This window comes from Macaca mulatta, chromosome 11 (assembly GCF_049350105.2).
Source record: "Macaca mulatta isolate MMU2019108-1 chromosome 11, T2T-MMU8v2.0, whole genome shotgun sequence".
NCBI lineage: Eukaryota > Metazoa > Chordata > Mammalia > Primates > Cercopithecidae > Macaca > Macaca mulatta.
In genome coordinates this window covers 133,660,823-133,674,666 of record NC_133416.1, presented here as the reverse complement: position 1 = coordinate 133,674,666, position 13,844 = coordinate 133,660,823, and the positions used below count along the sequence as shown (strand labels likewise).

Below are 13,844 nucleotides of genomic sequence, written 5' to 3'. Positions count from 1 at the left end.
ATTTATTTCAGATTTAAGGAGGAAGAAATTCCAGAGAAATGGATTTCAGGCAGTTGGAAGATTTTAATGCCTTTCTTTTTTGCTAACAATTTCTTCCTAAATCCTAAAGGAAAATCACTGATAAGGAAATCCAAAGTCTAGAGCAGGATCCTGTGTATCTGCCAAGCAGAGGTAGCAATTAATTCATTTATTTCACATAAAATCTGTCCTCTTGAAATCTCTAAACTGATGATGATTATGAAAAGTATGAGTCATGCAGGCAAGATAAGGATCGAGGTTCTGACTTAGAGAACCTGGGAGTTGGTTTGATTTGTCAAATCTTACTTTATTACTTTCTTACAAAGTACCACAGCACAAGAGTTAATTATTGGATTCAAAAGCTGAACCTGTATCCATTTCACAAATACTTACCAAGCACCTATGACATGTTGAGTACTGTTCTTAGCTCTGGGTAAATAAAGTTGGAAAATTCAGACACAGCCCCTGAATGCATAAAGCTGGCATTCTACAGGGGATCATGGATGCAAAATAAATGAGTAGATGATTTCAGGGAATGAAAAATGCTGAAAGCTGGGAGATAGGGGAGAGAGAGGGAGTGTCGTAAGGTCCCTTTGGTATGGACAGGAAAGGCTCTTTAGAAAGAGGTGTTGTTTGGCCTTAGAACTCACTGATGAGAAGCCAGTCATGTAAACACATGAGGAAGCAACCTTGCAGACAATGAAAAGAAGAAAACTGAAATGTCTTGAGGTGAGAACAAACTTGTTCAAGAAACGCACAGAAAGTCCACCTGACTGGAACACCAGAGCAAAGGGGCGGAGTGTTGAGTGTTGTAAGAGGGTGTCAGAAAGGTTAGCAATGTGTTGGAGAAGTTCTTCAGTTAGTGAACATAGGGTCTGGATTTTTCTCACAGTCTGCCATGCCCCACATATTCACAACCCAGTCTTTATCAAGTTTACAAAGAGAAAAAAATTCCTTTTCCTCTTTAAGCCCAATGAAAATTTTAGATATCAAGATGATCATTAAGTCAGATCCTTTGGATATATAATGAGAAGTGAGATTGCTGGATCACATGGTAGTTCAATTTTTATTTTTAGAGGAATCTCTATACTGTTTTCCAAAAAGGCTGTACTAAGTTACATTACCACTAAGAGTACACAAATGTCACCTTTCCTTCACATCCTTTCAAACACTTGATATCTTTCATCTTTTTGGTAATGGAAATAATAAGTATGTGAGGTGATGGATATGCTAATTATCCTGATTTAGTTATCCTACAATGTATACATATATCATAACATCACACAATTATTAGTCAATGAAAAATTTGTTAACAGTTAAAAAGTTCAGATCCTAAGCAATGTGAAATCACTCAGTAGTATTTCTTTCTTCTAAGGAAGTAACTCCTCATATTGATCCTGAAGTCTCAACCCCAAGAGCAGGCAGAAACGTCCTTAAGTAAAACTCAGCAGAGCACAGGCACTGTATAAAAGTTTGGAGTTCCATTTGGAGGGAAAGCATCAGTATATTTAATAAGTGTGGAATGCAACTACATTGTCATAGTGAGAACAAAAATCACTGCTAAGGACCCTGGAGATTGGTGCAAGATTTTTAATACAGTATTTCAAATTTAATTCAAATCGACAAATATTTAATGAGCTCTAACAAGCTGCTAGTCCTGTGCTGGGGATGCAGAAACAGCCAGTCAGCAACTGTCTGCAAAAGGTACATCATCAGAGTGGCAGACACAAATTCAGATAATGTTCTGAATAAAATATAAAGAGAACAAAGAAGAAAGCATGTATAATGATTTGCAAAGAGCTTTTTGGATTTAGACTATGTGGCTCAGAAAACATGCAATCTTTCATAATTAAAATATCTAATTTCATAATTCTGGATTATAAATTATAATAGTATATAATACATTATCTTCTTCCTTTCTCTAATTAAGTGATCTTTGAAGTCTTCTAAGTAACAATAAGCTGTAATCAACCTAAAACATGACAGGAGTAGCTTGTTTTTAATGGAATTATAGAACTAAAATGTATATTCCATTTATAGAAGAAATCCAATGAAACTGTCACCAAACGATACCCCTCTAAGTAGAATAAAAAAGACCACAAAATGCAATTTGTAAGGCTTTTTAGCACAGTCCTCTTGAATTTCTTTAGACTTGCCTACTACACAACTCAGTGCTAGACAAAAATAAAACTTTAAAATGTGGAAGAGGCGAATTAAACCAGCTACCTATAAATGAATTAAATGCAAAATTGCAAAAATGTAATAGATCCAGTCAACTACTTTGTTTTTAAGTACAAATCTCTAAAGTGACTGAAAAGAAGAGGTACCTATTCAATGGTTTCCTGGAAATGCACATGGAAAACTGACAAATTCTTTTAGGCCCTCAGGAAATGAGCCTGTCTTTACCTCAAAACTGTGGAACTCACGATCTCATTTCTGCCTTTGCACAGGGTCAAGTTAATTTCAGCATTTACAAAACAAGAAAATACAATCCGAGTTAGATACTGGGTTCCTCGCCAGGTACAGGGTGTGTTTTTTCATCTACTTCCTAGCAAAAATGTCTGGAAAGAAGATGATTTTGTCTTCACTCTTTTTACCACATTTTACGTGCCAGAGACTGTTTTCTATGTATTCAATAGAATTCCGCTTCTGTTTTTAAGGAACAGAACCCTGATTTTGTTGGGGCTGGAAATACACCAAGCCTTAAAAATTACATCATCCAGATCCCCTTGGGATAAGATTAGCTAAATGTCACAGTTCAGGGCAAGGAGACATGGAAACAGGTGCTGGGTAGGGGATATGGGAACGTACCTCAAAGGGATGTGGACTCAGTTGCTATGCGTCTCTTTGGCCCCTTCTTTTCCTACTATCTCTTGCTTGGATGATGTGATGACTGCCACTTTAGCTAACTCCTTCTAGATCTTTTAGACCTCAACTCAAATGTCAGCTCCACAGGTAGACCTTCCGTGACTCCATCAAATCATGGTACGAGACAGAAGCTTCAAATCAGCCATGCTGAAGTATTTACACCACAAACATTGGCAGACGCTGTAACTTGTGGGCTTTTCCCCAGAGAGCTACTTATTAATCATTTATCAATATACCCCTGCCTCCCATGCAAGATCAGATGACCTGCTCAGCAGGCTTAAATTTTCTTGGTCAATATCATAGTGCTCAAAAATGAGTTACATATGCGTAAGGGAAGATATTATACCTGACATGCTCTATTCCTACCACTCAGAAATGTTAGCAAGTAAAATAGGTGCTTTATACCATTCATGGAAAGGAGAGTGGGAGAGAAAAAAGAGATTCTACAAAGGTGAAAAATGAAAAGCAGGATAAGTAGGTAACAAATTCTGAGAAAATAGATTTTAAAGTGTATGCCACAAGTATAAAATATTTACAACCACAGAGGATTAAAATCTAGAATATATAAGTAATTTTTGCTAATCAATGAGAAAAGGAGGCCGGGCGCGGTGGCTCAAGCCTGTAATCCCAGCACTTTGGGAGGCCGAGACGGGCGGATCACGAGGTCAGGAGATCGAGACCATCCTGGGTAACACAGTGAAACCCCGTCTCTACTAAAAATACAAAAACTTAGCCGGGCGAGGTGGCAGGCGCCTGTAGTCCCAGCTACTCGGGAGGCTGAGGCAGGAGAATGGCATGAACCCGGGAGGCGGAGCTTGCAGTGAGCTGAGATCTGGCCACTGCACTCCAGCCTGGGTGACAGAGTGAGACTCCGTCTCAAAAAAAAAAAAAAAAAGAGAAAAGGAAAGCAACCCCCAAGGAAAGCTGGACAGAGGAGATTTACAGAAGAGGAAATCCAAAAGTCTAACATGAATATGAAGAGCACTTCCAACCCATAGCTGTCAAATAAATGCTCCTGAATATACACCATAGAAATTCATACTGGTATCCATAACCTAATACTCATAAGAAGATAAACATCACAGAATTATTTGGGGACCAGGAAGTTGGAGACAATCTATAAGTCAATTTGGTGGGTGACCCTCATAGAGAGCAGCCTTCAGAAGCAATAGTAGCATGACAGCAAGATGGGCAGGTATAAAAAACCCAATGTGGAATATGGACCCATATGTATATATACATATGTATATATATAAAATTATATATAATTTTATAAAGCAATAACATTTATGCAATTTATAAACACATGCACAAAAATCAACAATATACATTCTGAAAATAACGCCTACACCTACACACACACACACACACACACACACACACACCCCCCAAGACATGCATTACCTATGGGGAAACAAGAATGGAGAATGGAAATAAGATGGATAGATGAATGAATCAACCATTCAATCAAGGGATTGGTGTTGTGTGGGGTTGACTGACTGTAATAATCTGCCATCAACTGAGTTGTGTGATTAACTCAGCCTTTGTATCCTGGGTCCAGTGAACCACACACAAGCCAAGGCTCTTCTAGTTCTACACATCTGGCAGCAAGCTCCACCAAGCTCATCCCCAAGCCATTTCTCATTTCCTCTTCTCCTGTTTCCTCTTCCCTGCTGCCTCCTTCTGTGTCCATTGACCATATGCTCATCTATCAAGGTAATGACTTGGGTTCAGGGTCACCCTTGACTCTCCCCCACATTCCAAATTCAGTTGGCCACTAGGTTCCAGTGTGTACACCTCCCAGAGAAGACATAAATAGTCCTCGCTGTCCATACCCCACCCACTCACTGCAAAGAAGGACCTGATTCAGGCCTTGGGCATCCCTCTGGGTACTGGTGGCATGTTCTCCTACTGGTCTTCCTGTATTCATTCATCCATCCACCACCACAGTGATTTTTCACAGCAGGAATACTTATTACTCCATTCTTGAAAAATTACCAGTTGCAACACTTTACCTATAGATTTACTTAGCTAATTCTTTGCCAAGACATACTAGGTCCTGCCCACACCTTCTAAAACCCTGGGCTCCAGCTGCCACTGTCCCTCTACGATGCTTTGGGTCAGCTTGTCTTCAAGACTTGCATGTTCATCCTCACCGTGTACACTGGGTGAAACTTTGCCATCCCTAGCTAGAGTTTATTTGTCCATTTTCTTTGATTTGAGCCTCCTTCAGGCCCCTTCTCTCACAGATCTCTTGTGAAATGCTCCTGCCTCAAGTCCTTTGCACTTTGTGGCTTATTCTGCCTGCAATCCTCTCCCCTGACCTGTCCATGGCAGGCTCCTTCTCATTATTTAGATCTTGGCTTCATCTCCTAACAAAGGCTGTCCTTCCTAGATTACCATTTCGGACTATCCCTCTTCACCACTGAACCCTGCTGATACCTCTATCACATATTACTCGGGCTCATCTTCTCCACATTGCTTTCTACCATTTGAAGTGAGCTTGTGGATGGATGGGCAGTTGTGTTCTTATCCTGACTTTCCCTCTACAATGTACACACTTTACAGCAGGACATGTCAGTTGGGTCACCGTTATATGCAACAAGGGCTAGAACTGAGCCTTAAACAAAGAAAACCCTTGAATCTCCCCACACTATCAATGAGGAAACTGAGGAAGAGAGATATTAGGAGGCTCACCCACAGTTGCAGAGCTAGAGAGCGCTGGTGCTGCAATTCCAGCCCAGATGGTCCCAAGCCGCAGTGCGCTGCCTGCTTGCTCACACCCACGTGGGGGCTGGAACTCCGACAGGAGTTATGTTTCCAACCTCCCCAGGTCAGGGTGGCTTATCGGGCCCTGGAGATTGTTCCATCACCTATAGGAGAAGGGACAGAAATACATCTTGCTGTTAGCAGCAGGCTCCCAATACAAAGGGGAGTGATCAGGAGGTCAAGTCAGAGGGTGACTTCAATGACATCAAATTTCTACCCAAAACAATATCTCAAGATTTGGATTTGATTTTCTGGTAGGCACTGTCCGCAAAGATGTTCACGACCTGAAACTGGAACTGTGAACACATTACATTGCATGACAGAAGGAAATTTGCAGATGGAATTAAGATTGGGGGCCTTAAAATTGATTATTCTGGATTCTCTTGGTGAACTCATAATAACCACAGGAGCCCTTAAAAGTGGAAGAGGAAGGCAAAAGAGTCAGACAGGGAGAGGTGAGGCCAGAGGAAGAGGCAGAAGAGACCTGAAGCATGAGAAGGACTCTGCTCGCTGTCTTTGGCTGATAAGAAGAAGAAAGGGAACCATGAGGCAAAGAGTGAGGAAATCTTCTACTAGTAGAGCCTGGGGGTGGCCCTCAGCTAACAGCCAGCAAGGAAACAGGAACCTCAGCCTACAAGCACAAGGAAGAACCTGAATAGGCAAGGAAACAGATTCTCCCCTGCAGCTGCCAGGAAGAAACACAGCCCTGCAGACACCTTGAATTTAGCCTGGTGGAATTCGCAGTAGATTTTCGACTTATTTTTAAAAATGTGAGATAATAAATGTGTGCTGTTTCAAGGCACTATGTGGTAATGTGTTCTGGCAAGCATCAAAAGCTAATGCAGACTTAGGCAGAAAATAATGTTTTGCCCGGATCACAGAGCTCGTCAATCTTTCGGGAGACTCATGAATTGATAAGCTTGAATTTGTAGAGAGACCAGCAGGGGTTGCAGCAGGCATCCTCATCAATCAGATGCAACTTGATTGGCAGGCCAGGAGCATTAAAAGCAGTGCATTGCCTTCAGCCTCATCTTAGTGCATTGCAGATGTTTCTGTCTGCCTCATAGATGTACCTGGGCACAGGTGTACTTCTGATGAACCATTATATTAAAAGAAACCACTCAACATCCCAGTGGAGGGAGCCTTGTATTTCTCCCGTGAGCCCAGGCTGCATGACATGCCATCCCTGGAAACCATCCATCTGTCAGTCAGTCAAGGCAAGCACATGTAAAGTGAGGAATTCTGGCTCAGAATGTGTAGTCGGAAGAACAGAGGCAGAAGGAAAGGCTGTGGTGAATGAACTTCAGGAAACGAATAAAAGTTTGGAGATAATGTCAGTAGAGTCTCATTACCTAATATCCACTTCTCTCCTGTTTGTGGAAATGTCACCTATTTTCTTTCTGGGAAGCCACCCTGACTTGAGGCAGCCCATGTGGCCTGGGTGGAGCCCAACTGCTCTAGGGATGGACAGAGGACCAGAATATTCCATTCTCTGTGTTACAGGAATCTGTCCAGGGATAAGCGTCTATCTCAAATTTAGCCAGCAAAAAGCAGTCCCGGTATCTGTACTACAACCTCAGTGTTTAGGACAGCAGCTAGCACATAGTAGGCATAAATAAATGTTCGATAAACAAATGAACCACAGTCATTTGTGCTGTTACTTAATATATGTATTTATTTGTCGATGGCTTAATTAATGTTTCCAACAGCCGGAAACATTAATTAAACCATCGACAAATAAATTGTCATGGTTTGGTATAATTTGACAATGGTTTAATGTAATTCATATATAATACGGTTTGTCAATGGTTTAAATTGCAATATAATTTAAAAAACAAATAAATCGTCATGATTTTGTATAATTTGACAATAACTTGCCAATGGTTTAATATAACTCACTTATAATTTGTCAATGGTTTAATATAATTTTGACAATAATTTGTCAATAGTTTAAATTGCAATATAATAACCAAACCATGACAAGTAAGTTGTCATGGTTTTGTATAATTTGACAATAATTTGTCAATGGTTTCATTAATGTTTCCAACTCTGGTCTGTACAGGTTTGCTTCTCTTTTGGCGTATTTCCCTTGATAGAGTCTATGTTCCACCAGGGGAGGGACCATATTTCTACTGTTTCCTGTTGGATCCCCCGTGCCTAGTAGAATTCCTGGCACACTGTAGACACTCAGGAAGTATTTGCTGAGTGAGAGAATGAATGAATAAATGAATGGCCCTCTTATTCTCAGCCTTAATACTGTTGTTCTTGCTGGATTTTTGTTTGATGCTCTCTGGGTATTTAGCTTGGCTTCTGGTTCTTTGATTTGACCCACTGAGATACAACCTTTTCAGTCTAATTCAATAAGAAACAAGCACCAACAGCAGATCCACACTCTCTGGCCTCTAGGAAAGCCCTGGTCAGCTCGTGAAGTCCGCTGGGGGCATAATTCTGTCCAAATAACTGAATATTTAATATGCATTATATGCCAAGCTGAACCCAGGCACATGTTAATTTACCTATCTGTCACCAACCACTTCAAAAGAAAGCCCCTTGTTTTGGAATTTATAGAAAATGTGCCAGCAAGACCACTTGACTGCCATTACTTGAAATTTATAATAATGTAGTATATAGAAAATAACATGACACCCATGTCCCTACCACAAAGATCAGGATTTATCCATGTTGAAACATGCAGCATGAATTAATTTTCCCTGCTGATTAACATTTCCTTATATGAATATAGGAATACGTGTGTATCCATTCACCTGCTGTTGGGCATTTGAGATGAACTGCCTTGTGATGGGTGCCTCTATGAGCACAGCATAGCAGTGAGAATTCAGATGTGATAATAAAAGGCCTGGGTTCAAATTTGGCTTGTTTAATTTTATTCCTTTACGGAAAAAAAAAAAAAAAAAAAAAAACAGCAACAACTGAGCCTCAGTTATCTCATCTGGAAAATGGGGATCATAATCATTAATACTTCTGAAAACTGTTGTGAGGAATTGAATAAGATGGGTGAGTAAACAACACTTAGCAGTTTTCACACCTCTGTCATATGGACAGAGTTGAAAACCCTTGGGGTGTAGAACTTCCAATCACATTTTACTAACGTCCCAGGAATACCATTAGACTTTCACCAGGTTGCATTTTTTAAACCAACCCTGACTCTTCCCTTCAAGCCTCCTCCTTCAGGAAGGTTCCTGTGGTTCCCCCTGGGTTACACTGAACTCTTCCTTTTGTGAGGTCACACCCTGTCCTCATCACTTCCTCAAAACCTTAAACAGTAGACCTCATGGTCACATAATCCCCGGCTCAATGGTTTCTAACTCTCACTGCCCTGTGAGATCTGAGGCTCCTTCTGTGATGGGAGAAAGGGCTGTTACTAGAAATCAGGAATGAATTTTCACAGGATCTCACATTTTCCACATACCAAGCTCAACTCGATTCCAGTTCAGCATTGCCCTGCCCCTAGTACGACACCCACTCCAAACCACTTATTTAATGTATCTAAATATATCTCACTGAAAAATAAATTCAGTTTTGGCTAAAGCTGTTGTTATTTCTCAAATTCAGTCTGAATTAGCAATGTAACACGAAAGCAGAAATTTCACAAGAAAAGATACAAAAATGGCTCTCAGACATAAAAATGAGTTCAAATTTACTCATAATTAGATGAATATTAAGACAACACTGAGATATGCAGATTGGTACAATCTTTCTGGAAGGAAATTTGGCAATACTTGGCAAAACTTCATAGTCTCTTACTTTTTGGCCCAACAATCGTACTTTTAGAAATCCACCCTGAAAATACACCTCCAAAAGTATATTTTTAAAAGGTGCAGTTTGGCCGGGCGCGGTGGCTCAAGCCTGTAATCCCAGCACTTTGGGAGGCCAAGGTGGGCGGATCACGAGGTCAGGAGATCGAGACCATCTTGGCTAACACGGTGAAACCCCGTCTCTACTAAAAAATACAAAAAAACTAGCAGGGCATGGTGGCGGCGCCTGTAGTCCCAGCTACTCGGGAGGCTGAGGCAGGAGAATGGCGTGAACCCGGGAGGCGGAGCTTGCAGTGAGCTGAGACCACGCCACTGCACTCCAGCCTGAGCGACAGAGCGAGACTCTGTCTCAAAAAAAAAAAAAAAAAAAAAAAAAAAAGGTGCAGTTTATTCACTGCAGCATTACTTGTAATTGCAAAATATCAGAAACATAAAAAATGTTCATACAGAGAAGAGTCATTGACTAAATTATGTTATACCTACACATGAGGTACGATGCAGCTATTCAGAATAATACCAAAGAATGCTATGAACTAAGGAGTAATTTCCAGGATATACTGTTAACTGTACAGAGAGAAAATACTATGCTCTCCTTCATGTAAGACAGGAGGAGATCTGAGAAAATGCACAGCTATTTGTTTAGTGCTGCAAAACAATCACAGGAAGGATAAAACAGAAGCTGAAGAGAATGAAGGCAATGTGGAAAGAAGTGGAAATGGTGGGGCAGGGATGGGGAGGAAGGCACACCTCCCTGAGCAGAGTTTTTATATAATTTTAACTCAGAACCACAGTTATGTTTCTACATACTAAAAACGAATAAATGGTTTTTAAAACCAGGATGCGAGGGAAAGCAAAATGGAATATAAACAGTAACAATGAGCCTAACTATATTACAAATGAGTAACATAACCACACGAAAAGAAGTGAGAAGGAAAAGAGCTAGTCTAAGTAACTTGAGAAACTACATTTTGACTCAATCTAGTAAAGCAAAATACAGTTAGCAATTCTGAAACAACAGACACCAGGATTAAGCCAATAAATAAATATATAAGGAACATGAGAGCAGGTTTTCTCACTGTCAGAGGAAGAAATGTCAAATAAGGGAAAGGGGAAACCTGGAATGAACCTTGGTGCTATATCCTAATCAGGGGTGCCAAGGCAAATCATGTTTTTAATAGATAGAAGATAGACAGACAGACAGATAGACAGATAGATACAACATGGAAAGATAGATGTATATGTGTATACAATAATTAGTATAACATGTATATTTCCTAGCTTTCTGTACTGAAGGGGATTAAGAGCAATGATACCCCAGTGGCAATAAGCACACCTGTGAGACATAAGTGAAGAAGGACATTCAGCAAAACTCCATAAGAATATTCTCCCCAGGCACAGTGGCTCACACTTGTAATCCCAACACTTTGAGAAGCCGAGATGGGAGGATCACCTGAGGTCAGGAGTTCGAGACCAGCCTGGCCAACATGGTGAAGCCCCGTCTCTACTGAAAATACAAAAATTAGCTGGGTATGGTGGCTCTTACCTGTAATCCCTGGTACTGGGGAGGCTGAGAAGGAGAATGGCTGGAACCCAGGAGGTGGAGGCTGAGAAGGAGAATGGCTAGAACCTGGGAGGTGGAGGCTGCAGTGAGCCAAGATCGTGCCACTGCACTGCAGCCTGGGTGACAGAGTGAGACTCTGTCTCAAAAAAAAAAAAAAAAAAATCTATCTATCTATCTATCTATTCTCTATTATGCAGGATAAAAATCTTTGAAGCAGACATACTGACAACCAGATTTGGGAATAAAACATTCAAACTGTATCTTCTAAGTAAATACTTAAATTATCCATGCGTTTCACATACAGAAAAGCAAATTAAGGAATTGCAAATCTTAAATATGTTTTCTTTAATTATCAATGGGCTTATTAATTTTAAACATATACCTCCCAAATAATGATTTATACAAGAAATTTCAGGCGGCATCCTCCCTCTTCACCATTACAGTAAATTCCTCGGGAGTTCTGGGAGGTTCTGGGAGGCCCACCATGCCACAAGCAAAATGTAAGACAAGTTTTGTCTCAAAGCTTTTATGGAAAGTCATAAACATCAGCTGGCAGGTCCTCGTTTCTGTCCTCGAACCAGCTTGCCACAAAATGTGACATCACAATTTAGGAACATTTTATGAAGCCACAGGGCTGTGTATGGAGAAATGGCTTATGCGCTGACAAGCCATCATTCCTCCGTTTAATCTCCAATGCCAGTATACTAGCATCAGTCTTTTTCCCATCAGTAGGTGACACAACTGTTGTCCATGTTCTGAATGAGAAGTGAAGCTGTATTTGGCTCAGTATTTTCTGAGATCGCTTTCACCACCCAGCTGTATGAGACATATCCTTAGCTGGGAGCATGAGAAAGCCTTTTCGGGGCCCCAGCTATGAAAGGCCTCTTGACATTGCCCTCATTATGAGCCATAGGAAGAATTAAGTTCAGAGTTTCCGAAAGAGAGCAAGAGCCCATAACGTGCACCAGACAGAAAGAAGCTCCCAGAGAAGATATCCTACCCTGGCAATGCCAAGAAAGCTGGCTTCCAGAAAGCCCCAGAGAGCTTCAGGGAAAATTTCAAGGCTTTCTGCTATGCAGGGCACCAGGAATCCTGCCAGAAACACCATGACACAAAGGGCTTGAGTGCACAAAACTGTCGTGTGTAAATCTTTACTTGGAACACATGAATCGTCCTGGAAAACTGTCATATTCAGGATGGGCACAACGTCTCCCTCCAAGTACACAGACACTGCAGTGTGAACCCTGCTACAAGATCCAGTTTTAAAATTGACCCTTTTCATTAAAATTCCACATGTCCCCGCCGAGCTAACTACCAATCATACGGTTGCTGGTCACCAACCTGAGAGTGAGGACATGTGGTGTTTCTGGAGTTGAGAGCATTTCTCTTACTCATGAAGGACAGTTTAGGACAATTAGGCTTATTTTTAATGGCTTTACTAGTTGTAAGGTTGTGAATGAGTGTATGTTAAGAATGTAACAGTATGACCTCTCAATCGGTTTCCTATGCTGCTTCATAGGAAGAAAACGATCACAAATGTAGTGGCATAAAGCAACACAAATGTATTATTGCACAGTGCTGGAGGTCAAAAGCCCTAAACCCAAGATATCAGCAGGGTTGTATTACTCTGGCAGCCCTTGGAGAGAATCCAATCCCTTGACTTTCCCAGCTTCTAGGGCCACCTGTGTTTCTTGGCCCATGGCCTCCTTCCATCTTCAAAACCATCAAGCTCATCACTTCAGCCGCTGCATCAGTAATCACATCTCCTTCTCTGATGCTAACTATACAACCTCTCTTTCCCTGATAAGTACCCTTCCAAGATAATTCTCCATCTCAAGATCTTTAATTTAATCACATTGCAAAGCCCCTGATACTATGTCAGCAAATGTGTTCACAGGTTCCAGTGTTTAGAACATGGACATTTTCAGGAGACGATTATTCTGCCTGCCATAGACCTCAACTGTCTTAAACACTCACCATTTTAAATCTTGTTTATTTGTTCAGCAAGTCCTTGTTTTAACCTCTAGTACAAATAAAAACTTAAGCCTAATGTCTAAATTAATTTCCCAAGAAATGGTGTCAACATTCCAACAGAGAGTATTCCATACAGAGCTGTCAAAACAACAATGAATGGAAGAAACAGTCCTGCTCTCAAAGAATTATAAAGGCACAGAGAATTTAAGTAGCTGGTCCCATGTCACAGAGCAAGTAAGTGGGGGAGTTGGGATTTGCAGCCAGCAGGCTAGCTCTGGGGTTCACACTTCAACCACAATTCTCTGCTACTACCTCCTTTAACATTTTAGAGACGGTTACTCCCTTTTGGCCAAGGAACTGCTGGAATCCTAACCTCCATCTGCCACTTCCTTTGCACCCCCACAACAGCCAGTTATGGATTTTAGATTAGTCAGGTCCTTGTCCTCGCTTCTGACCTCCAATGAGAAAACTTTGTGGAATAAACTCAATGAAGAGAAACTCAGGAGAGAAAAACACACGCAAAAAAATCATCACATTAACCTCAAGCATCCAAGCTATGATCTCCGCAGGCATGGGATCAATTTTCAACAAGATTTACTGGGGTTGTTGATGGCTAAAAACCCAGTCCTTCATTCCCTATACGTAATAGAGTCCTTGCTCTATCAGGCCTGGGCTAAACAGTATCGATGTGAAAATGAAGAGGACACAGCCTCTGGCCACAGAAAGCCCTTAGGCCAGTGGAGACAACAGATCCAATCAGAAATTAATTAGACACCTTGGGACAAACCACCACCAACGGAAGAGCAGACCAAGAGCGGGGATCAACAACAGAGCAAGGACTTCTCTGAGAAGGCACAGCCCGAGCAGTCATGCAGGGC

At 41.1% G+C, this 13,844-nt stretch overlaps 1 protein-coding gene across 1 annotated transcript in view; it reads right to left on the bottom strand.

Annotated features, from left to right (window-relative positions):
* The window catches only part of LOC144332673 (uncharacterized), a 214,059-nt gene that overhangs the window by 186,349 nt on the left and 13,866 nt on the right, over positions 1-13,844 (bottom strand). The window contains exon 4 of the mRNA XM_077953110.1: positions 5,584-5,759. Coding sequence (XP_077809236.1) covers positions 5,731-5,759 — 29 coding nt within the window. The 3' untranslated portion in view covers positions 5,584-5,730. The remainder of the gene's footprint in view (positions 1-5,583; positions 5,760-13,844) is intronic.